Source organism: Panthera onca, chromosome E1 (genome assembly GCF_046562875.1).
Source record: "Panthera onca isolate mPanOnc1 chromosome E1, mPanOnc1 haplotype 2, whole genome shotgun sequence".
In the NCBI taxonomy this organism is placed as follows: domain Eukaryota; kingdom Metazoa; phylum Chordata; class Mammalia; order Carnivora; family Felidae; genus Panthera; species Panthera onca.
In genome coordinates this window covers 16,119,643-16,145,913 of record NC_138352.1, presented here as the reverse complement: position 1 = coordinate 16,145,913, position 26,271 = coordinate 16,119,643, and the positions used below count along the sequence as shown (strand labels likewise).

The 26,271-nt window shown below is 53.0% G+C and overlaps 1 protein-coding gene across 1 annotated transcript in view; it reads right to left on the bottom strand.

Annotated features, from left to right (window-relative positions):
• The window catches only part of TBCD (tubulin folding cofactor D), a 161,289-nt gene that overhangs the window by 25,651 nt on the left and 109,367 nt on the right, over positions 1–26,271 (bottom strand). The window contains exons 16-23 of the mRNA XM_078437956.2: positions 24,411–24,440; positions 22,031–22,116; positions 16,159–16,239; positions 14,232–14,305; positions 12,659–12,776; positions 10,930–10,990; positions 9,703–9,725; positions 5,184–5,215 (exon numbers count right to left, since the gene is read on the bottom strand). Of these exons, the coding sequence (XP_078294082.1) occupies positions 5,184–5,215; positions 9,703–9,725; positions 10,930–10,990; positions 12,659–12,776; positions 14,232–14,305; positions 16,159–16,239; positions 22,031–22,116; positions 24,411–24,440 (505 nt within the window). The remainder of the gene's footprint in view (positions 1–5,183; positions 5,216–9,702; positions 9,726–10,929; positions 10,991–12,658; positions 12,777–14,231; positions 14,306–16,158; positions 16,240–22,030; positions 22,117–24,410; positions 24,441–26,271) is intronic.

The window sequence follows — 26,271 nt, the reverse complement described above, 5'->3', positions numbered from 1 at the left end:
TCCGGCTGGCCCGGGGGGGGGCCTGGTGCCTCCTCACCTGTACGGCCTCGGAGAACCTGCTCCAGACGTGGTCAGGCCTGCACAAGGCACTGCAGCCGACAAGCCCACAGCTTACAGGCCTGACCCCAACCCAAAACCCCAGGGCCAACTCTCAGTTCAGAGGACGCATGTGCTAACGGGGCCATCGATAACCTACGAGTTACCAGGAGCTGTGGCATCTGAGACGCAGCTCCCACAGGAGGAAGGGGGCCCCAAGGACGGAGCAAGCACTCCTGTCACAGGTGAGCACTCCCAGTCCACCTAGGGCAGGACACGTGAGCACCAGGGGTCCACTGAGGGGTGAGGACATGACAGCATATGGGGGGGGGGGGGAGTCCACTGAGGGGTGAGGACAGCTGAGCCTGTGAGTTCCCAGACAGACCATGGTGTTAAAAGCTTGAGTAAATCCCTAACCTCTGTGAATGATTAGCATCAGTTTCTTAAATAAAGAAATGATGACTACACCCACGGGCAGAAATCTGGTCCAATATAATCAACAGGTTAAAGAGACCACCCACTGCACAGAAAACGACCAGAAGTACGGGATCAAATCCATGAGCTACGAGCGTCCACCTGGCAGCCCTCCTGCGGGCTGCCCTCTCCCACTGCACAACTTCTGACAGGCCCAACCTCCTGGCAAGCCGTGCACCCCAGCACGCCACACGCCCCCAACACGAGCACCCTGACTCCTCTCCTCAGTGGCCCACATGAGAGAGGGTGACCCTGCACCCCCCATGTCAGGCACACCTCACTCGATCCAGCTCCAGTGGTTTTTTTCTCGATGGCATAAATAATCTGTAGGTGCTAAAAAATCCCAACACCACAGAAAGAAGTCAGAGAAGACACTGCCACTGGCATTCCGGCCATCACTCCTGGGTGCCTGACAGGACCACAGCCGCCCTCACGCTTCTACAGACACAGGAAGGAATAGCACTGCTGCCACACACACACTCCCTTTCCGGGGGTCTCTCTACATCCCCCACCCCACCTCCCACCTTGACCCCAGGCACCCGGCCCGCACTGGAATGTGACAGCAGTCGGGCAGCCCGGCTGGACTCGGGACAGGGCCGCCTGACCCTGCTGCTGACGACAACGGCTCCCGCCCGGTGCACAGCGTGCTGGGGGGGCCTGCCACCCTCACTCGGGGACACAAGGCCCACACGGTCGTGCCACATACCGCCAGCCAGAGCAGCCACACGGGGTGCCCCAGACCAAAGGTGAGCCTGTCCCCCTCCTCACAGCTCCTGACTCCCACTACCCGTGACCAGGAACGAGGTCCCACCCAGCTACGGGGGCTCCCTGGCCACCAGCACAGACTCCAGCCACCACCCTGCTTTTCTCTCTAACGAGGCAACCAACGGCCGGAGACCTCACACCACTGTGAGCAGACGTGTGGTGCTCTGTACTCGGGACACGAAATTAGTCGTTCAGGATCTCTCCCGACGGGCTGAGTGCTCCCTCCGGTTCTCGGCCACTGCACACGAGGTCGCCACACACGCCTGTGGACACGGACTGCCCACCTGCCCTTACACAGCTCTGCGTGCGGAGCCCCCGTGGTGGCACCCGGGTCGCAGGAACGTACACACTTCTAATGGCAAGAGACACCGCCCGAGGGCAGAGTGGAAAGCCTGTGACAGCTCACACTCCAGGGGCTAGCGCCACCTGGAAAAAGAATTCCGCTGTCCTCTAGGCACCTGTCAGCAGCATGGGGGCCGCCACAGGTGCGCTCACGGGGAGCGTCCGTGTATCTGCTCCGGCAATTTTGAAGAGATCTTTCACTGTAGTCCAGGTACTTTCTCTGTGTTGCCCGTCCAACGGTTTTCACAACTTACGTAGACAAGCGCATGATTTTCTACTGTTTCCAGTTGTGGAGCTACTGCTCATCCTGTGGGGCGTCTACGTGCCAGAAGCCAACATCAGAACACAGGACAAACCTGTGCCCCAGTGAGGACCACCTGAGGGAGTATGTCTGGGTCTGCTTCCCAGGCTCGTTGCAACAGAAGCACAACACGTGAGGCTCTGCAAGCTCTTTCTCTGTGCTTCTGTGTAGCTTTGAAATTTGCCAGGTTAAGTTTTTTAGTGACCGATGCTATCCCTACAATGTCTCCTAAAATTTCCTGGAAGTTTTTTAAGTTGTGTTTTTTGTATTTAAGTTTTTAATCAGAAATTTCGTTTTGGATATGCATGAGGTGGGGATACGATTTTCATTTCTCCCACACGGCCATCCATGACCTCCTCACTCCTCAGTAAGCCACCTTCCCCACCAACGCTGGAGGTACCTGTGTGTCATGTGTCAAATCCCATAGGTGTTATTACATCAGAGTCTGTTTCTGGATCCTGTCTTCTGTTCTACCATTCTGCCTGCCTGCTCCTGAGAAAATGCCACTCTGCTTCGAATCGTTTTACATAGTATGTTTTCAGACTAGTAAATCCGAGTCCTCAATATTTAAAAAAATAATTTTCTTAAAGATTTGCCCTACACGGGAACTTTAAATGCATTCTTTTAAGTTAAAAACAAAAACAGAAAAGAGCTTTATAATTTCCTGTGAGTCTACAATTATTTCAAAATAAAACTTTAAAAGAAAGGTTACAGGCCAGGTCACTCAGACCAACCCACCAGCTAAGACAACATTTTTAAAAAGCTGGACAAAAGTAGAAACAAACTCTACGTGCTTGAAGTCACTGGGGAGCTTCCAGGGGAGCACAGATGGGGGCCACACCCCTGGCCCGAGCGGCTTCTGCCAGAGGAGGCTCACCCTCAAAGCCCAGGAAGATGGCCAAAGCATCCATGAGCCTCCAAGGGCCACTGGGACAGAGTGTTGAGTCCAGAGCGACTGAGGGGAAACTGAGAAATCTTCACACGGCCTTGAATCCAAAGGACCACACCCCAGACACAAAACACAGGTATGCTGGCTTCAGCCAGCACGGAACCTCTCAAGGCCCGAAAGGGTTGGAGGTGCCCCAGACTGCTCGCACCCCTCGCCTCCAGCCAGAAGCTGATGTAAAGACCCTCTGGGGTAGGAAACAAAGTACCTCTCTAACTTCTCAGACCCAATATCCAGGCCTACACAAGCTCTGGACAATGGTGTTATTAGACATCGATTCTAAATGCTTATTTTGCTCAGGGGCACCTGGGTGGCTCAGTCGGTTAAGGTTCCGACTTCAGCTCAGGTCACAATCTCATGGTTCTGGAGTTCGAGCCCCATGTCAGGCTCTCTGCTGTCAGCATAGAGCCTGCTTGAGATTCTCTTTCTCCCTCTCCCTGCCCCTCCCCTGCACACACACACGCGCACGCTCTCTCTCTCTCTCTCAAAATAAGTAAAATAAACTTTAAAAAATAAATGTTTATTTTGTTCAAAAAGGTAAATTATTAAAAACTATGACAATGATATAGAAACTATTAAAAAATAAACTCTGAAACACAAAAACACAAGAATTAAAAATCCAACGGATGAGTTTAATAATAAATAAACTGAAGAGAGAATCTGTGACATGGAATATGGGGCAAATATCCAAACTGAAAAGGACAGAAAAGCAGGATACGGACAAGACGTGCAGAGTGGAGAAGTAGGTCTACCCTGCGGAGTCTAGAGCCCCAGAAGCAGCGGGAGAAAGAGTAGAAGAGCAAAATTTGAAGACATGATGGCTGAGTTTTTCCAAAAGTGACCCCAAACAAGCCACCGACACTATAGATTATGGAACCTGTTACCCCCGCTCTAGGTTTGCTGTGTGAGCCATGAAAACCAGACACAAAGACACAACCTCAAAGAGGCCAGAGAAAATAGACTGCCAGGAAACTTCTCCACAAAACAGGAAAAGAAGCTGACAGAATAATACAATGTTGTCTTTAAAGTGCAGATAAATATGTGCATAAATAAATGAGGACCATCAGTTCTATACCCAGCAAAGATACCCTTTAGGAATGAAGGTATAGAAAACGTAGAAAGACACTTGCAGACAAATCAGAGTTTATTGCCAGCAGACACACATCACGGAAAACACTAAAGAGCATTTGGTGTTCAGGCAAAGGAAAGGATCCCCTTGGAAGTTCAGAAACGCAAAGGAATAAAGAGATTTTTTTTTTAAGGCAGGTACAAGGATATGTTTAAATGAATTTTAACTGGATAAAACAGTCCTCTTCTATGTGACTTAAATCCACAAGAGATTGGGAGACATTAGGAGAGTAGTATGTGGGTCCTCACCTCCCACACTAGGAAGCAAATTAATAATATGTGTTCAAGAAAATGCTGGGGCCTGGGGCACCTGGGGGGCTCAGTTGGTTAAGCATCCGGCTTCAGATCAGGTAACGATCTCACAGTCTGTGAGTTTGAGCCCCATGTCAGGATCTGTGCTGACAGCATGGAGCCTGCTTAGGACTCTCTCACTCTCTCTCTCTCAAAAATAAACGTTTTTTTTAAAAGAGAAAATGCTAGGGCTCACTTCCTCCTGGTGACTAAGTGACGATCTTCCATATGCCTTGGCTGGCCTCACCATCCTCTGTCCTGTACTGACCTGGCAGCAGCACCCACTGACCAAACAGGCTGGAAGCCAGGGGCCCTCTGAGCAGCAACACCCCCCAAGGCGCCCCTTCTAGGCAGCCTCCCGGCACAGACAGCAGGGGGAGACAGGGAGGGGAGGATGGAGGGCCCCCCCCCCCTCAGCACCCCTGCAACAAACCACAGAGCACAGCTATCCCCCAGGGCAAAGCCCTCAAGAATCTGGGGTGCTATGAAAACACTAAAATAGCAGTTGCTTTTTTTTCATCTTTGGACAAAACAAAGCAGTTTTTCTACATGGTAATTACTCTGGCACAGGGGAGCCATGGGTGCTGAAGGAGGAGGAGGAGGATGCGGGGAAAGGCCACCTCTCCTCAAGTCTTTCCAAGTAACACCACCGGGACACAAGTGAGCCAGGCGGGGACTCCCTGCTCCCCCGTCTATCACGGCTAGGCCGACCTGGGGGGCAGGCCTGGCACCACACGCTGCCCAGGACATGCATGCCACACGGCGTGGACTCTGGGGTGCACCACGCCAGCAAGCAAGCAAGCAAGCAAGGGCTTGAGGGTACAAAGAACACGCAGCACTGGAGAACGAAGCAAACGCCCTTAGGACTTAGTCTCACACAAGCCTGGGGCTCAGACCTACCTGCTTGTCTCATGAGTTCTCCTCCTAGACCCCTGAAAATCAATGAAAACATTCAGAGTTAACATCTTTTACCACACAGAACACGAAATATCCTAAGTAACACGTGAAACTTCAGGCTGCAAACACCAGTAAGAGGCTGCTGAGCCACATTTGTTACCGCCAGGAAACGGCTCTTACAGTGAGAAATGGAAAACGTGCTATAACCACCGCCTTCCAGATGGGGTCATTCTGATTCTTGGGCTCCACCGGGCACTATAATCCTCACAAGCATTAACCACACTATACGGTCACACAGAACAAGTTCCAAATACTGCTCGGCTCTTAGTCTATAAGAACAAGGGATGCCAGGAAGCTACCAGCATCCAGCCCAAGGAAGCCATCTGCTGATGTTCCCTCGGGGAAGAAGCACTGCCGGTTCCGGACACCCAATGCCTGACGCTGACCTTGGGAAAAGAGGTGGGTGTGAGCGTAAGAGCACTCCATGAGAAGACTACAGGGCAGTTTAGGAGACTCCTGCTTCTGGCCCAGACAGTAACAAGACTCGCCCTCTTGCCTTAAACAATTAGGCAACTGGATGAACTCTAGGAAAGGAAAGCTCTGACACTGAGCACAGAGTCTGTGGGGGGAGGGAAGCAGGCAAAGCCTAGGACACTCCCAGGTTCAGGATGACGGCCAAGCCGAGGAGCCTCCCGTCAGCAGAGTCAAGGAGGTGGAGGCAGAGGGTGGGGGCCCAGAGCCCTGAGGGGGCATCCTCAAACGGGAGGGGTGGGGGGAGGGGGTGTCATGAGCCACACGTGCAAGAAAAGGAACTACCTGAGCCCAAGAGGAAAGAAATGCTTGCAAGAAGGCAAGATACTCACGGGAGCCTGCACAGCAGGAGGGGCCTTGGCAGCAAGAGTGGCAGAACCTGGTCGTGCACAAGGCCCATCCGTGAGCTGGTTCTGGACCCACCACAGGCCCTTCAGTGTCGGCCAGAAAGGAGCCAACTAATGGTGACCAGTCACAGACCCACCAGAAGGCAGTGAGCGGCCAGCAGCCACACCCTGTACCCAGCGACAAAATCTCACACCTCTGGCATCTACACAAGAATCAGCTGGAAAACACGACCCACAAACACCAAGAAGGACTCGGCAGCGCACGAGGCCGTTTTGGTGGCTACTGGGGTCACATGCACCACGGAGGCAGAGGGAGACATAAGCTCAAGGAGGACACTGAAGGCATAAGACGCAAATGGAACCTAAAAGGTAAAATACCCAACCTGAGAAGAGCTGCACTCAACACCATCGATGGCAGTGGGAACAAAAACCAAAATAATTTTTTTGAGAAAGGTTTAAAAAGTTCCTGCTACAAAGAAATGCTCAGACTAAGGGAATCTTGTAAAAATGACAGCAGTCCGCTCAAACAAGCTCCCGTGGGCCAAATCTGGGACGATCTGAGCAGAGAATGAAAACAATGCCCATGGGTTTCGGCACGCTGGTGAGAGCGTGGGTGCCAGCAGCAGCAACATGAGGATGAAAAGAAAAGCTGGTTTTCCACACAAGTCCTGGACAGCAAGCATAGGAGCAAGAGTGGATCAGACCAGCATGCTTTGGCAACCATGTGACTGACTCGGGCAAGGGAGCAGGCGCTAGAAAACGGGGGTCCACACGTCATGAAACTGCCAGCCCCCAGGTCACTCACCCGCGGCGTGTGAGGGGCGTGCGGCACATGTGACCTTCTGAAGGTCTCCCCTGAACCCAGAGGTTAACTTGGTGTTCCCGCTAGTGGGCAACCACACTGGCATGCCTCCTTTGTGGGCAACACGAGTGTCTAGGCCAGCCACACCAGCCACACGGTGAGTGAGCCAGACCCAGCCACGAGGGAACAGCCTGTAAACCCACAATGTGGAACGTTACCCGCGACAAAACAAAACAAAACAAAGGGCGGTGTCATGCAAACAAAAAGGGAAGAGGCCGGATAGTATCAGAACACAGCGCAGGGCCCTGGTGGTGGCCACCGCGTTTCCCACTCAGGTTCAAGCCCCGGCGGGAACCCTCAGGCCCAGGAGCGACGCGGGGCAATGTGACCTCACCGCTGTGGTCACTGGCCAGGGCCTCTGGCTGAGGCGTGTACTTGAGTCACACATGGTGAGTAAACACTGCAGGCACACAGGCCTCTCCCACCCAGGGGGCTGCCGTGGCGGTAGGAGGCCACATGCTTTTTCTCTGTGCACTGACCTCACTGAAGGGTGTCATTTTCTATTTGTTCTGGAGACTCATCGCTAAAAGCAAAATTTAAAACAAGGCACAGGTGTACGCTTAGAACCTGTAAGATGCGAACGGACACCATCATCAGCCACTGGCTACCCGGCAGAGCTGTGCGCGGCACTCCCTTGTGCCGTGCGTCGGCCTCAACGCCGCGGCTTAGCCTTCTGGGGGCTCATGCATTTCACCAGAAAGAACTGGGCATGCTCTCTACTCGAGGCTTGAGGGCCAGCGTTCTCTTTGCTGTGAGAACAGGTGGAAAGCCAGCTGTGACAGGTGTGGACAGCGGAGGTGTAACAGTCGAGAGCCCAAGGGGAGCAGCCCAGGGGCTGACCCCTACGCGCCTGTTATCATGGAAAGCCTGAACCTGGAGCAGTCATGTCCACAGCAGGACACACGGCCAGGCTGCCCCCTTCCCTGGGATCAGGCCACACTGTGCAGCTGCAGCCCATCAAGGTATACACAAGGCTCCACCAGGTCCTGCTGGTGAAATGTCCACTAACCCGTACTGGGGAAGGGCGCAGAACCCGTGAGTCACTCAGGAGGCGCATCATCTGCAGGGCAACACAAAGATCCTGCCCCAACCAGAGTAGAAGGACACCTACAGGGGACAACACTACGGAACCGTCCTGGGACCGCAGATGCATCTCTCCACCAACCATGGGGCCCACGGAGCCAAGGAAGGTCCCGGCACAGACCCAGCCACATCCCACAGGCGCTCATGGGACACGGATGAGCCCCACTCACATTTATGCACTGGCTCAAGCACAGGGCTGTCTGTGGGGGGAAGAGGGGTCTGTTAATGGGAACAGTCCATGGACTGTCATGGACAGAGCTGCCCAGAAAAGGGGATTCTGAAGTAAGAAAGAGGCACAGAAGATCAACCTTAAAGTAATTTAGGACAGCTGCCAAATCAGCTGAGGGCAATGCCAGCCAACTGTGGGAAGGTCACCTGAGTAGTTCTGAAAGAAGTTTCTCTGCACAGGAAGCTCTGGAAGGGGGGCCCCCAGCCAGGGGTCAGAGCAGGCCCCGCATTCTCAGGAAGAGGGAAACATGTCAAGGACAAAGGAGAACAGCCCATACTCACTACTCCACACGGTTATGTTAAAAAGCCACTAAGAAAAATGCAGACAAGCCTCAGTCCGGGGGAAACTCTGGGAGAGCAGGTGTATAAAGAGCTCACATCTAGAATAGTAGAGTGCTGACAGCTCAGGGAGCAGACAGATCGCAGAATGTTTTTGTTTTTTTTTTTTTTCAACGTTTTTTTTTTTATTTATTTTTGGGACAGAGAGAGACAGAGCATGAACGGGGGAGGGGCAGAGAGAGAGGGAGACACAGAATCGGAAGCAGGCTCCAGGCTCCGAGCCATCAGCCCAGAGCCTGACGCGGGGCTCGAACTCACGGACCGCGAGATCGTGACCTGGCTGAAGTCGGACGCTTAACCGACTGCGCCACCCAGGCGCCCCATCGCAGAATGTTTTTAACAAGCCAAAGACTCGAACGGTCAGTTTACGGAAGACGACAAAAGACAACCAGTCAGCACAGGAGAAGGTGCCACAGTCACCAGTCCACAGGGAAACGCAACTCTCGCGGGGGTAGCTCCCGACCGGCTACTGCTGGAGACAAAGGGGCACAGCCCTTGGGATGAGTCTGTCGGGCCTTAAAAACACACCCGCGCTGTCCTGCCCAGCAACAGCCTCCCAGGTGCGTACCCAAGAAAGGTGGGAACACACGGCTACACCAGGACCTGAGCGCCAATGTTCACAGCAGGTTTACTCTGAGTAGAAAAGCTGGAAGAGCCCAAATGCCCACACCGGACGGGCAGATCAACACAGCAAGCACGTGTGCACCACTGAGCCGCACACGGTAACACAAGGCAACACCACGGCACACACTGCAACACAGACAACTCTCTGCAACTTCACACTAAGTGAAGGAAGCCAGACCTTCAAGCAAGGACATCATGGTGAGACCCCGTCTGCGCAGGTGGGGAGACAGACAAGACCGGCCAGCTGCTCGGCATTGTGGCTGCAGCCACGTGGCAGTCTGCAGCGCCCAGCGCCCATAGGACCACACATTTCTTTATAGGACACGAAAACCTCACCAAAGCTTACCAGGACCAGCCATGTCCTGTGACTGTGACGCCCTTCAAATCAAGTAAACATAGGGCAGGCATTGAGGGGGCAACTCGCAGAAGACCCGACAGGCCACCCCAACCTTTACTGATAAGGAATCTTCTCTATAAGACAGGAGAACGTAGGGTAGGTGACACTTACCTGTACAACTGACGATCGTAAAGCTAAAAGAAGTAAAAGTTAGGTATTAAAATTAATTGATTTTTAAAATCACGCAGCAGATGTACAACGCTACTGGGCACCGGATGGGAAGGACGAGGACACGCAGCAAGCATTTCTCAGGCTGGTGTCCCCGGAGAGCTGACCCAGGTCCTGAGCACAGAGCCCACTCTACTCCCAGCGAGCACCTGGTGACAGCCCGCTTTCCTATGTCCCCCTTATGAGAGAGGCATCCCACCTCACACTGTCACGCTTGCACCAGACGGCACTGAGCTAGGCAAATGCCGTCTCTGTTTCCCACAAAAACTCGAGGGAGCAGACACTACGGGTTCCTGCACTCGCAGAGGACCCTGGCTCAGAGGCCCCGAGTCTCCACGCCGCACCCCTCCCAGCACCGCCTCGCGGTGCTTCACCACCCCAAGTAGACTGAAGGGATTTGCCAAAATCATAGTCAATGGCTTACACCGGGAGGGAGTCTGATACCAAGACAGTATATTGTTCTATAAAGAGAGAACCCAGAATGAATACCAAACTCTATTCTGAACAACAAACGCTAAACCTGTCTACGTCCTCGTGAGTGACTCTGATGTTATCCAGTAGCATTAAGGCCTTAGTTCATACTTTACCTCTTTTGAATCACAGGACCTTGAAGATCTCAAAGCCCCACAAAAACAGACACACCTTCCCCCAGAGACGTCACACACAGGAGTGTCATTTCAGACTCGAGTCCCACTGTGGAGACACAGCTGGGAATCAAAGCCTTCGTGCTTATTCTATGTGTCGTCTCGGTGAGCACAGGCCACGTCCAGGAAGGCATGGAACGCGCCTGAATGGCTAGACACCCAGGCACAGGTTCAGCTGGGCAGCACAGGAGGACGAGGCCCAGATAGGAGAGGCCATGTCACCTGCACGGGCCTGATTAGCGGCCTCCTGTGCCGCCTGAGGTGCTGGCCACGCAGGAGGAGAGCGCATGCATGAGCCCCAGCAGGCCCCTCCCACCCCAGACCAACCCCCAGGTGCTGGCCACCAGGGAGGCCAAAGGAAGAGAGCTGCTTCCAACCAAGGGGCCCCAGCACTGATCTTCCTAGTCATCAGACTCTGGGCTTCAAACAGGGCTGAGGAGGGTGGAGACAGCTCAAAAGGGCAGCAGACGCTTGCGGGCGCCAGGAAACCTGGAGAAAGGGACGCTCCGATGGGCTGCCCACAGACCTGCTGGTGAATGTGCTTCAGGCCCCGCACTGCCGCGTCGTCCAGGTAGTCTGTGATGGGCCTGCGTGGGTTCAAACACAACAGCTGAGATCCTGAGCACAACAAGCACTAGGGCAGCCCAGGGCTCAGAAAGGCCTGCATCGTGTTCAGGTGCCCCAGCGCCTCCCTCCCCGAACACCTGCAGGGGCTACGCGCCTACAGCAGTGTCCACCTCAAGGAGGGCGGGCATCAGGACCTTCCCGAGCAGCAGCTTGCCGACGATGGAGGTGGGCCTGGGACGGGGACGCAGCCAGGCCTGCCGCAGAGCAGCCAGGACGCCCATCGGAGACTCGGCCCACCAAAGCTGAGGTGAGGGCTCCGTGGCCAGACGAGAACTCACACGGCAGGCTCACTGCTGCCCTGGAAAGGACTGCGGGCACTCGGCCAGCATCCAAGAACCCGACTGTAGGCGGGCTTCCCGCCACTCCCTAACCGCGAGGGGGACTCTGTGCCTAGACCGACTGTACGAACAGGCGCTGAACACTGAAGCCTGCTCTCTTCCGCGAGTCTGGGACGTTAGTCCACACCAGGCAGTGGCCACCCACATCCCACCCCCAAGAAAACCCCGCGCACTGGTCTCCCTGACCTGACCTGCCCTGGTGGACACCTCACCACGCCGTCACACCCCATGCATCCCCTGCGGCCGCACGGGGCAGGGCTCCAGCTCGCACCTGGTCTCTGCTCGACCACAGAGAGCACTGCCATAGACACCGAGTCCTCGGCCTGGCCCACAGGTGCCATTTCACCCCGACGTGGATGTCAGGAAGGCTGTGTGACATTGTGTATCTGAGCCATGGCGCACAGTGGGGCGAATAGGACCCAAACCCCGGTGCTTGCCGCCAGCACCTGCCCCGGCGGACCCCAGGGGATCACGCAGAGCGAGCCGATGGGATTACAACAGTGTCCAGGAACCAGATCACAGACACTGCAGTTGTTGGGAGTTTTTACTTGTATGCAAGAAAGAAAAGCAGAAATCCACGTAGCGGCCCTGCCAACTCACAAAGCGTGGCATGCGGGGAGCTCCCCCACTGACCCGACTCCACGTGCTCTCCCGTTCTGTTAGAACCGGCCAACTGGAGACGTCCTCGGGGGGAAACGTCTACATTTACACTCTCTGATTTTTTTTTTTTTAATTTTTTTTTAATGTTTATTTATTTTTGAGACAGAGAGAGACAGAGCATGAACGGGGGAGGGTCAGAGAGAGGGAGACACAGAATCCGAAACAGGCTCCAGGCTCCGAGCTGTCAGCACAGAGCCCGACGCGGGGCTCGAACTCACGGACCGTGAGATCGTGACCTGAGCCGAAGTCGGCCGCTTAACCGACTGAGCCACCCAGGCGCCCCTACACTCTCTGATATTTTAAACGATGAAAAGTGAGGTGAGCAAAGACCACTAAGCATATGGCCTACTGGGCGCCGTCTCTGACAACGCATCTGCTCCTGTCACCGCCTCAAGACCCCCAGAGCAATGAGGAAACAAAGAAAACAGCTACTGAACACCCAGGCGCTTGCCGGCTCCCACTAGAGACAGACACAGCTCATCAGAGAGAAGACACGACAGACTTCGTCAGATAAAACATGGGAGGACCCAAAGATTCAGTGACACTGTCACAAATAAACACAGGTGGAGGTGGATGGGGTTCCAGGCTCGCGACCACAGTGGTTCCATGGGACCGCAGTGCTTCCCCTACCTGTCCTCCTGCACCGCGAGTCTGTACAGGCCACGGGTGACCTCCGCACAGGCGAGCACAGCCCCGTGCCGTGTATGCAGATCCAGACTCTGTGTCATCGACAGCAGACGCGGGAGAACTGCAAAGGACAGGGGCAGGAGGACACGTCAATGAGCGCGCATTAGGAGGACATGTTGAACTCACAGACAGGATCCAAAGGGGGAGATGTACCCATGGAAAGTTACCTTTGTAAGGGCCACTGGAGCAATATGCCAAACCCTCCTAGACACCCAGAGAAGTGAGGAGGGACGGGGCGGGGGGGCCTCCCAATCCCCGGGTCCCCCAGACACAGAGCAGGGACGCATGTGAAAAGAGAGAACCAGGTCTCTCCCGTGGCTAAGTGGCCGGCAGTGGCTCCGCCTGGGCACAGTGCAGGACAGAGGCCAAGCGGCAGGAGCCTACAGTCGTGCACAACCCCACTCAGGCGGGAGCCCTGCCTCCCCTGCCCAGAGCAAAGGAAGCGTCTATGCCTTTGGTGCTCTGGGGACAGAAAGCAGTGTCCCAAGACCCCTAGAGCCTGGTGGAGTGCAGACAAGGGGCCACGTCCACACCAGCCTGGGAAATCACGTGCCCCTGAGCCTCAGCTTCCCTGACGCACAAACGCACTGCTGTGGAGGCTGGAAAAGCAAACAGCATCCAAGCCAGAGGCATCCCACATAGGCGCTCAGACGAGGCAGCTGGCAGCAGTCAGGGTTCAAGAGTCAGGGAAATCCCTCACCCTGTTAATGCTCTTTGACTGGGAAGAAAGGACAAGGCTGAGCACCCCTTCATTCAGGCCATGAGGATTATCGATTACAGGTAAATAACAGACTCCTGACAGCACATTTACCCCACGGACTGTGAAGCTGAAAGCCCCTCAGGAACTAACAGCCCCAAAGCTCCATCTTAAGCCCCAGGGCCTGTGAGAGGCACGCAGAAGTCAAGTCGCTAACTCCAAATGAAAAGCCACAATTCAACCACTAGTTACCCCAACAAAAGTCAGCAGGAAGAAGCATGATTTAAAGAAATTTGCACATGCCTCCCCACACTGAAACCAAATGTTACTTTTATTCTGGAATATGGGTTCTTTCCTTAATGGTAACGGGTGTAGTCCCTTTGGACCTGGCTGCTCTACTCTGCAGCTACACCACCCGCAGGGGGCCTAAGCTCAGGCCTCTCCCAGAGGTCGGGAAACAGCACAGCACGCTATTCCCACAGCCAGGAGCTGCCATCCGAAATACGTAAGATATATAACACAATCCATCGGTTCCCTGCGGTAATGGGCCTTGCACCCAGGGCACACAGACTGCCGTGCACACAGCACCCGTCCTCAGAGAGGCCACGGCAGCTGGTTCTGTTCTGTCCCCTGATTAAGCACAGCCCAGTTCCTCACTCACACACTTCTCAGCAAGAAAGAAACGCAACGTCGTTCTCAGCCCTCCACACCCTACAGTGGCCTGTCCTCAGCTCCTGCCTGCTGTGTGCACCTGCGCATCTGCCACGCACACACACATGTTCGTGTGTGGCACCAGCAGGGGGGTCTGAGCCTACCTACCGTGAGTGGCGCTGTACTCAGGCGCTCGCTGGGCCAGGTTGTGCAGAGCTTTCGCAGACAGCTCTCTGATGACTCTGGGGGACACGACGGAGAAAACGGTTAGTTCCTTCCTTGTGATGATTCCAGCTTTATCCAACTCATGGAGAGGGGACAGACAATACAGAAGTGTCAACTACCCATTTCGTCAAAACCACCAATAAAAATAAACACAAATGAACAAAAAAGACCCCCTGACTGTAACAAATGAGGACTGGAGACTTTACCAAATGAACCCAAGCCCGCATGGGGCCACAGCCACCCAGCTCGTGGCTGCCCTAGTACCTTAACATTCATGTTCCATTAAACACCAAAAATAACCTTTTTTTTTTATTTTTTTAAAAACGTTTCACTATTTTATTTTTGAGACAGAGAGAGACAGAGCATGAGCGAGGAAGGAGCAGAGAGAGAGAGGGAGACACAGAATCCGAAGCAGGCTCCAGGATCTGAGCTGTTAGCACAGAGCCCGACACAGGGCTCGAACCCACGCACTGTGAGATCATGACCTGAGCCGAAGTCGGACACTTAACCAACTGAGCCACCCAGGCGCCCCAAACACTAAAAGTAACCTTAACAGTAGCCCCGCAAGGTCCTGAAAGCCTCGCTCCAAATTCTTTGGAGGCAGATGCTATCCCTACCCCCCACTGATGAAAAAGTATAGAATCAGTCACTCTTTACAACCTAGTGCAGCTCTGTCTACGGGCCCTGTCCCCGTGCTTTATTTAGTAAAACCACCTTTTTGCACTAAAACCATCTCGAGAATTCTTTCTTAGCCATTCGCTCTCGAACCCCACTTCATCATTTCACCAACAGGACTGAAAGAAGAAATGAGCGTCCTGACAACAGCTCAGGAGTTGAGTCTGAAACCACAGGTAACACATTTGCAACTCTGGCTTTAAATACCCGAGGACTAACAGGTTAATTAACCAATTTCCCCCAGGCTCAGTGCACAGGATTTGTGCTCTGTGAGAGGTATTGCAGCTAGGCCTCAAGTGTCAGAAACCCACACAACTCAGGAAGATCGCCTGCAAGGGACCCGGGAGAGAGGCCACACCTACTCCAGCGGCACACAGACGCACCCATCTCCCATCTCCCGAGGACGGCCCCACCTCACCAGGAAAGCGGCAGACACCAAGGCTGCTTCCCCGCACGTGGCCGTGGTCCTCGGGGCAGAGGTTGGACCACATTCCCCAGCAGATCAGAAAGAGCTTTCTGCAAGTAACACCCACACTAAAAGAGGGTTCTAGACATACAACGGTCACCTGCCATCCTTCAGCTCTACGGTCTGTACGGCCGTACCAAGCCTTCTCGTGACAAAATCAATCTCGTCTTCCCAGGGGCAGTAACAGCTGTGGGGAGCATGGGCTCTCTTGTTTTCTGGACTGCGCTGGGAGCCCTCCCTCCGAAGAGACACTTAACTGCCTGTGAAATGCTAAGATGCCTAGAAATGGCTACGCAGTCAGGAAAGAGCCGCAAAAGCCTGCTCGCCTCCAGGAGGCAGCCGAGACGGCCACACGGAGCGGCATCAGGCAGGAGGGGCCGTCCAGGGAGCGCTTGGGGAAGGGCTCCTCACATCCGCAGGAGGCAGCCTGCCCTCCGTCACACAGCAATACGGCAGCGTCCCCACGGGGGCCTTGACACACCTGACACAAGTGACGGAGGCCTCCGGAGGGAAAACTGGACACAGACCATTAACCAACACGTCAGGCATGAAGACCGAACTCCTATCACTCCTCAGAAGTTATCTTAAAATACAAACTCTACAATGAGAAAATGTACTAAAGGCCTACCTCAATTTAACTTCCTCTCTGGAAGAAAATAGTTCTTATTTGACAGATGATCTGGTACAATGCACCACGAAATTACACAAACACAAAGACACAAAACTTACCCATCCCAGTGGTTGATCTTCATGGTCACCAGGTGGTCTATCATTGGCTGAGTGTACTCAGGAAAGCCGGCAATAAACGTGCTGAAAAGAGAGATCAGAGGGGTGAGGCGGGAAGGGGTGGGAGCCCCCATGCACGCGTGTGGGAAGCCGTGCAGCCACTTCAACAATTTGGCAGTTTCTTTTCAAGTTAAATGTACAGAAATCCCCTTGCCAAGTATTTGCCCAGGGGAAACAAGGCTACACGTCCACACGAAGATGTCCAAACAAAGGTTCACGGCAGCTGTAGTCATCACAGCCAACACCTCAGAACAGCCTAGATGTCTAGACCGGGTGAGCTAATAGTGAGCTGCAGAAGAACCACGAGACAGAAGACACCAGCAAGAGAGAGGAGCAAGCTACTGGCACACACACACACGTAAAGACGTGAGCGTCCGTCCTTCCTGATCCCGCTCGTGAGACCTTCTACAAAAGGCATCAGCAGCCCAGTGACAGGCAGAGGGGCACTGGGCCGAGGCGGCTCACCCTCCACGACTTGACGGAGGCACCAGTCACCCAGGCACCTGCACTGTCAGCTCTCACTGGGAAGTACACTTCATCCATGGATAGCAGATGGGGTGTAAGTTATGCCTCACAAATAAAAGTTACATCTAGTGAAAACACCGTAGGAGAATTAAAAACAAGAATCTCCAAGTGGGACAGGCCTCTCTAGTTCTGACTCAAAACCCAGCAGCCATGAAGACTGGTACATTCAAAAGCAAAACCAAAAAGCAAAAGTGTCTGCCGAGAAAAACATACCATAAACAAAGTCAAAAGATAAAAATGGACTCAGAAAAAATACCAGCAACTGTTATCACAAACATGAGACTTCTTTAAAATAAACTTCTTTCAAATCCATAAGAAAACACCATCACCTGGTAGGAAAATCCTCAGACCATTTACAGAGAAGAAAATCGACACAGCCCACGTTCAGCCTCCTTCCATGGGAGACAGAAAGAAAACTTCCGTCCATCTGTCAGACTGCCCAAGTCAGGGGCAGGGGGGTGGGGGAGTGTAGCTGTTGTTGGAAGGATCTAGAAGGACCTAGAAACATTGCTGTGAGCACCATTCTGATGCAGCTTCTATGGACCACGACGGGCATCATCCAGGAAACTTGAAACATAAAGATCCAGCAACTCCACTTGTGTCAATTCATTCAGATATAATCACACAGGTGAGAGATCCCGAGCACAGAGATGCTCACTTCACATCGTTTCTAACAGTGAAAGACTAGACAGAAGCCAGTGGCCAGGAGGGGACAGCATGCAGTTTACACCCTACGTGCACGTACGGGACGCTCCCGTGACACAGGACGAGGAGACGATGCGTGGTGTACGTGCAGCACGTCGGCCCGGGGCGTGCATAATCTGCTGTGCGGGACGGTAAACCCAGACGCTGCCCGATTCCTCACAGCCGCACGTCACCTTCTGACCAGTGCTCCGCTGACGAGCACGAAAGCTGTGCCGCTGTTCAGCGTGCACAGAAGGAAGTCCACACACCCACGTGTGTGACACAAACGGAACCTCTCTAGGAGACACCAGAGACTGATGGGGCCGCAGGGATGGAACTAGGATGCCGCAAGAACAGTCACCTGCACCTTATGAACTGTAGGCCACGCCCTTGCATCACCTACTCCAAAATGCACTTTACACGTCATGCCTCTGGGACCCCCGATCAATTATGCATACTGTCTAAATCTGCCACGCCATCCACACAACCCCGCCATGGACATAGCCATCGGCCACGTGCTACATGGTGGCTGAGAGACAAAGTGGATGGCACAGCGGGCCTAGAGGGGGAAATACGTAGATGTTAGCTGTGTAGGCACGTGTGTGCACATGTGCGAGGTGAACACAGGTGCCGTGTGGACATGTGTGTGCTACAAGGTGCCAGACTGGAGAGGGTGGGGTCAGGAACATGTTTGCTCTGGATGTGAAAGAAAGAAAAGTGAGGGCTTCTCCAGAGGTGAGAGGGATTGAGAGACCCTCTAACGGTGAGAAAACAGATAATGTCAGGAGGAAAAACAGAAAAATCAGGACAGTGGAAAAGCGGTCAGAGAAAGGAGCCAAGATGCAACCCCTGGACCCCCATCACCAAAGGGGCCCCTGGGACTGCCAGACAGGCCAACATCCATGATCAGTGGCCTCACGGGAAGAAACAGACAGAGGCTGGCCACCTAAGTTCTGGCCGAGCCCCGGGACCAGGTAATGGCTGAGCGTGGGGAGCACACACGACTGGAGCCACCCCCCGGTGCCCAGCACTCCCTGAGCACCCGGGGTCTGCAGGGGGGGCATCGGTAGAGGGTGGACAGCAGGGGCTTGGCCGGTGTCGGGACAGTAAGAGCTGGGCCAAAGGGGTGGCTGAGGGGATCGGCAGGACGAGGAGCATTTGAGGACTATTAGGGACACAGAAGTGACAGAAGTAGGTCACCAAGCGGATGCGGGGAAGGACACAGGAGGAGAAGCACAGCTGTGTGGGTGGCGTGCCGTCCACTGAGCTAGGAAGCAGAGAAGGAGATGGTTTGCTCTGAGGGCTCCTTAGTGTGAAGAACTTGTATGACAGGAATGTGCAAATTACTGGAAAGCAAAATATGACAAAATGTATCTCAAGAAGGATGCACAGAACCACAGATGTCAGAAATCTGCTATGGAAACTTCCAGCAGCAAAACACACACAACAGGAAGTGCTAGCAACCGCTGGTTGTGTCCCGACAGAAACAGCCCTGTGTTCACACATCAACATCAAAGGGGCTCGAGTGGCCACCCGCCAGTGAGTAGGGGACAAGGGACAGCAGAACTCCATACATGGTGAAGCCAGATGCAAAAGTGAACACACCACATGACTCCATTTGCACCGATTCCAGAAAAGGCAGGCTGGGTGGGCACAGGAGGCAACTCAGAGCTGCCAGGACCGGGGCGCCAGCAACTTCCTAGAGTGATGGAGACACACCCTGCGTCGACTGCAGAGGGGACCATCACCAGCCAAAACCCACATTTTATGGAGGTGAGTATTCCTATATGGAAATTGTATGTAATGAAATAGGTGTACAAAAATAAATGTGACTTTAAAAAAAAAAAAAAAAGGTTTATCTCAGGAATACACAGGATACTAGAAGAACAAGTCACAGGTAGGAAATCATTTGTAGATTATTTATCTGAAAAAGGACTTGTATCCAGGGTATACAAAGAATTCTCAAATTCTCAGTAGGAAGGAAACCCGATAAATAGGCAAAAGATTTGTCAAATAAGCCCCTGAAAGACCCTCAAAGTCATCAGGAAAACACAGATTGATAAGCTGTTGCTCTGGCACATGCACGAAGACGGCTGCAATGAGGAAGCCGGGCCACACTGAGGGCGGCTGCAGGGTGGGGGGCATGTGAAAAGGGGCCACCACCTCAGAAAGCTGGCAGTTTCTTAGAAAGTTAGGGTCCAGCTGTTCCACACCTAGGCATTCAACCCAAAGCAGCAAAAGCACTCGTCCACAGACAGGCGGGCACACGGGCGTCCACTGCTGCTTCATCTGTAGCAGCCCCAAACCGGAGACCCCCCCCCCCCCCCCACCGCGATGTCCCTCAGCGGGAGCAGATGTGGTATGTCCATGCGACGGAACACGGGTCGGTAACAAAGGAATGACCGAGTCGCCAGTACCCGAGTAAAGGAGGCAGCACAAACTCCATCCCCATCACTTAAGAAAATGCAAACTAACCCAGTGACGAGCAGACCTACGTGGGGAAGGAGCCCAGGGAAACTCTGGGTGTGGCGACAGAGTCAGAGTGTACGTGCGAGGCGTGCAGTGTCCTTGTGCCTCGACACTTTAACAAAGCTGCCGAAGTAAAAATAAAGGGGGGGGTGGTGCTTGCTGCTGTGCCCCATCTGACGATCTTCACTGCCACCTTCAACTTCCTTCCATTCCTCACCTCCAGGAGAATCAATTTCTGAGGGGTCCTGACTGACCCCATCCTGTGAGTGACCTGTCAAACTGCGCTCCAGGACTCAAGACGATGAGAACCCTCCCTGTGGCTCGAAGCCCCCCACTACACCCACGCTGGGCCCTACTGACCCCTCACCATCCCTACTGGGCTGTCCCCCTGACACCAGGCCCTCTGCCACACACCCCATACCCCTCCCCGACACCACCCAGGCCGACAGCAGGACGCTGTCCTCACTGACTGCTTCTCATCCAAACACACGTTTGAGTATCAGACGCACCATTAAAGAACACGCCCTGATCAGGATTAAGTTTTGCCAAACATCTCTATGACATGCAGACAACTATAATTAAAACATGTAAGTCTCAGACCAGCTTAGAAACCTTAACAACAAGAAAAATATGCCAAGGCTAAAAACTGATTATTTTATCCAGGAAGCTCAGGGAAAAGTGGTAAATTCTCTACATAAAATATATATTCAAATATTAACAAGGAAAACGGAACAAAAGCAGGAAAGAATTGATAGGGTGCCAAAGACCATCAAATGTTGAGAAAAGATGAAAACGATGCTAAAAAATATAGTGTGTTTGCTCAAAGACTTATTTTTTTCAAATGTTTATTTCTAAGAGAGAGAGAGAGAGAGAGAGGGAGAGAGAGAGAGAGAGAGAGAATCTGAAGGAGGCCCCAGGCTCCAAGCTGTCAGCACAGAGCCCAACACGGGGCTCAAACTCCCAAACCACAAGATCATGACCTGAGCCCAAGTCAGATGCTCAACGGACTGCGCCACCAGGCACCCCTGGTCAAAGACTCTCTTTGAGAAAGAGGCCAAATGCTACATTTTTAAAAGAACATCTGTGCATGCAGGTCATGGAGAAATGGAACTTCTGCATGGTCTGTACAGCAAGGGTGCTCAAGAGCCCACCCTTAGGGTGCAGAGTGGCCAACTCGTGTTCAAGGCAACAAACCACTGACAAGCCAGGCCCTTCCCGTGCAGGCGCTGCATTGAGGAACCAAGACAAGTGAGGTGCCTCACAGCACAGAGACCACAGGTGCAAGTCTGCGTGGGGATGTTAAATATTCACTCCTTGACCTGATCTCTCAAACACCTTTCTACTCACATCTCATAAACAACCCAGATATACCTTTACCTTGGGAAACACATTTTGCTGGAAAGAAAAAACAGAAACAAACAAGAAACAAGCCTGATTTATTCTCTTTGAATTGGGTCCAAGCCAAAATCTAGTATAAGTGAGTTTATTTCCCCCAGCTATATTCACAGAGGTGAACGCTTTTTGGGTGTCTGGACTATATAATCCCACCCTCCCCCAGTCTCCCCCTCCCCAAGTGAATTAGATTAGGGATGGGCAGAGTCAGGCTAAACCAATCAGGACAAGTCTTGGGAATCTGGATTTGAGACTAAGCAACAGGTCTCAGGAGAAACAGTCCCTTCTAACCCAAGATTTCATCCTGAGAAACTCAGTGTGTCTGTGGCAGCCGGCAGAAAACGTGCTCCACGAAGGCAACACAGAGGCAGCACACGCACACAATGGGGCAGCCAGGAGGAAAGAATGGCCAGGGACAGGGCTCGCTCCAACTGTCATCCTTGAAACTGTTAGCACCCCTTTAAAAAGCAAATAAAACCTCTCACAAGCAGATCCCGCACCCCTCCCAGGCCACCCAGGCCCGCCACTGTCCCTTTGGATTAGTTTGCACTTTCTAGAGTTTTACATAAATAGAATCCCACCCCAGGCACCCGGTCCGATCAACAGGGAAACAAAAGTTTTGGGAGCACTTCCAACCCATACACAAATTACATCACTCTTAGCGAAACTTCCAGGATGGGGAAGGAAAAATGTGACGTCTAAATCAAAGGGAGTATTATATTTGTGATGAACATTAATAACTTACCTTATAACCAGGAAGCAGTTAGCTCTGTTGCCAACAGCAAAGTAGTCGGCTGCAGTCAAAATATCGATCCCGTGAGGGAAAGTGCCCTACAGATCAGGCGGGAGAAGGGGACAGAAATGACGTGAGTGAGGAGGTGCTCTTCCAGGAGGCCAACCGTCATATTCACACACACTCATGCTTAGGTAGAGAGGGTACACTGGGGACAGACGGCAGAAAGCTAACCGTCTCGGGCTAGGCGCTGTGCTAATGCTTTGTGAACCACTCAAAAATATTTAATTTTTTCTCAAACAACTCAAACATTTTCAACTTTAAAATGTTTAAGACCTTCTCTGAACCGCACACCACAAAAATCATCAGGTTTCAACAGTCCAGGCACACCTCATTTAATGCGCTTTACGGCTACCACGTTTTTTACAAATGGAAGGTGTGTGGCCACCCTGTGCCGAAGGTCTGCCAGCACCGTCTGCTCACTTTGGGTCTGTGTGTTACACTCTGGCAGTTCTCACAAACACATCACTAAAAACCTCATCCCAGTTCGGGGAGTTTCCATGTCGGCAAGGCCACACCCTCTCTCTCCGACGTTCCCACCAAACAGCAGGACACTGCTGTGTGCAGAGCTGGGGCGCCCTGGGCCCACACCAGACTCTGCTTCTTTTGAAGTCTGTGGCTCCCCCACCCCTGTGCTATGGGCACGCTGCTTTCTCGGTGGACGTGGAGAGGGAGAGGGAACCCCCTCCCTGGAGTACTGGCTCCTGGCTGATCCCCTAAACTTATACCATGATTAAGGCCTTTCCTCTCCCTGACGGTCCACCCAACCCGAGTGTCCCCACAGAAAAAGACATGGCAACGGCCATGCTCCAGACCACCCTGTGTCTGGGCCGGGGCTCTGCCCACGGCAGGCTGGAAGCCAGGCGCAGGGAGAAGCCACTCTCTCCTGGGTGCTGACATTGGGGTGCCCAGAGCCCCCCCAGTTCAGCTTCCAGCAGGCTCCTTGACTACAGCGGTCCTCCCACCCACCCCTGACACTTCGCCAGGCAGAGAGCCTTCTGGAGCTCTCCCTACCTGCTGCCCCAACACACCAAAGCGTACCCCTCAGCCGGCCAGCTCTCCCTAGGGAACCGCTTCCTTCTAAGTTTCCAGGGCCCCAGGTGGATGTGCATTAAGTGACTCCCTAGCACACTGGTCTCAGCCGCCTTCAAGCCGGGGAGGAAAGGGAGAGGCCCTGAGGTGGCAGAGATGCTCGAGAGTGAAGCACAAACCAGCTGCGAAAGCGAGACCGCGCTGCCTCCCTGGATGGATTCCAAGGAGAACTTCCCACCTAGAACCAAACGTCACCTCCCCTGTGGAAGCAGAAGGGTCAGCCCCCACCCTGGTCCCCTGGCGGCCCCAGAGAACACTGACTAAACCAGATACCGCGGACCCAGGGTGCAGAACCCAGGCCCCCCTGGTTCTGCAACAAGGATCCTCATGGACGTGGGGGCACCTGTGAGGGCGCTTTCCTCTCAGACATCTGACAGTGAGCCTTGGAATGCTTGTCTTTTCCCTGAGGCTTCCCTCCCCGAGGAAGGACTGCCTTTCCAGCTCCTGAGCGAGCCTTCTGCATGGGGCTCCCCTCAGGCCCTGCAGCCTGACTCCCGCCCCCCCAAGTCCCGGATGTCTGTCTCTGTCTGTCCCCCCAACACCATCCACTGATGCCCTCACCTACAATACATTCCTCCTTCAGCCCAGACCCCCTCCTGGGGCTTTGACCAGAGTTCAGTTCAGTGTCTCCTGCAACAGGACCCACCTCCTGCCCATTCTCCCCCAGGCCAGCACACGTCCCAGGGTGGCCATTGGCACACGCAGCGTGAATGACTCAATGATAAGGCCACACCACCCATCCGAGGCTGACCAGTCACGAGAGGTTCAGGACCAGGGGGCACAATGGTGCTGGTTTACACAGAGAGAGGCCACAGGGTCAATGGCTTCCAGAAGCTGGCTCCTACCACACACGGGATGGGCAGTGATCACATGTCTGTCCCTGAGAAGCCTGGTTCCTCCACCCAGATGCCTCTCACATTCACAGGCAACTGCTGAAATCAGGTGGCAGTGCATAGGCACTGATCTCTGATCACTGATGTCTGTGTATGTGTGAAATTACTTACACATTCGAGGTTCCCATAAGACACACTACTATTTAAAACTTGCGTCAACTCTGCTCTGGATAACCTCATGAGCGGGTCTGTGACCAGACATCACTGAGTTAAATATTAGCTTATTTTAGGTAAATTCTTTACCCACATCCAGCAACACAAGAAGCTACCTGGTTTGCAGCTCCAATGTTCCTACTGCTAAATCTACAGGCAGTTTTAGGAATTAAGACCTCACAAAGTAACCATACCTGTCTTCCCACATTCTCCTGGAAAGCGGCCTAAGGAAAAGAAGAACAAACAGAGCAGGTGAGTTAGTTTGCGTTTATCAGGAGAGAAACTCAAAACAAACTCGGTACAGCACAAATGACCCATGGCTTTATTTTTTTTCAGTAAAAGTCCTCATTGTTGGCGGATCAGAGCCTCAAGGGTACTTGTCATTCTGTCTCTAAGTCCCAGTGCTTTTTTAAACCATCATTCAGGAATTCAAGCTTATAAAATCAGACACATCCTGAAAAACGTCTTTTAGGCGTGAATGCCAGCTTCTCACTGATGCCTACTTCAAGGCCCTAGATAGGGGTGTGAGGACAGAGTCAAATCAGTCGGTTAAATCAAAGCCCAACACACAATCCTCCTCCTGGGAACTCTGTGACAGAAGCTGGCAATGGTGAACAGAAATGGCTCACCTCCCCCCTCCGCACCCCACCCAACCACCCCTGCTACAGATAAGCCCAGCCTCGAACACAGGCCCAGAGGTCAAAATACTTAAACAGAATGAAGTGTCTTTACGTGCTTTCTTTAAAATGCCTGTTCGCGTCCCTGGTGGCTCCCCCTCCCGTACCTCCACCTGCTCTGCAGAGGTGTGACAGCCAGGCCGTCTGAGTAGTGACAACAGCAAGGCCTGTGCCTCCCTGTCCACCACCCAGTGGGTACCCCCGACTGTGCTCTCCCCAGAGTTCCCTGCCAGAGCAGGATTCAAGTGGGGAGCAACCGTCAGCACGTGACAGGTCGGAGGACAGAAGTTAGGGTGGCCCTGGGAGGGCACACATGCAGGTGTGCAGAAAGGAACTCGAGAGACCGCAGCACAGAGACCCAAGTCTGCCCCAAACCAGCACCTCTGGCAGGTCTCCCAGAAATCCAGAACCGGTCGTCTCCAGGCCCTCCTGCAGCTTTTACACTGCGAGGAGGGAGACTCGGTGTTTGCTATGTACTATTTTGAAACTTTTGCAATAAATTTATTAAAGAAAATATTTGAGGGGCGCCTGGGTGAGCATCCGACTGCGGCTCAGGTCATGATCTCACAGTTTGTGAATTCTAGCCTTGTAACAGGCTCTGTGCTATCAGTGCAGAATCTGCTTCAGATCCTCTGTCCCCCTCTCTCTGTCCCTCCCCTACTCGTGTGGGCATTCATTCATTCTCTCTCTCTCAAAAATACATAAACATTAAAAAAAATTAAAAAAAAGAAAATAAGAAAAATGAAATCAACCAAAAAAAAAAAAAAACAAAAAACAATGGAAGTAAGATATAACATCAATTTACATAACATGCAGAATTTAGGAACACATTTACCATTCTGATGACTTCATCAAAAAGGTAAAAAATCATAGAAGATTTGCGTGGAAAAGCACAGCCCTGGAACAGGTAAAGCAGTCTTGAACAAGAGTGGTGAGGAACCTGAGGGTTGAGTGAGCACGTGGACACAGACAGACACACAGAAGGGTGCAACAGAACAGAAAAACAGAGAACACCGTTAGGACCGGGGCCAGGCCATGAATTCTGAGACTGGACACCAAAAACACATTCCATACAGAAAAAAAGTGACAAATTAATCGCATCAAACTTTAAAACTCCTGGTCTATGCCCTGCGTGGTCAGGAGGACAGAAGCCACCAGCTGGAGGAAGGCCCACGAGCCACAAGCCAACGAGGGCAGCCCTCGCATCTGGAGCTTAACAAAGTCCACACAACAAGACACACACCAGCCAATGAGGAAACAATCTGAAAGATGCCCAGATGGTTTCACCACAGAAGAGACACAGGGGCAAAAACAACGGGGGCGGGGGGCACATAAAACCACAGTGCGGCATCACCACACACGCCATGGGACCAGCCAT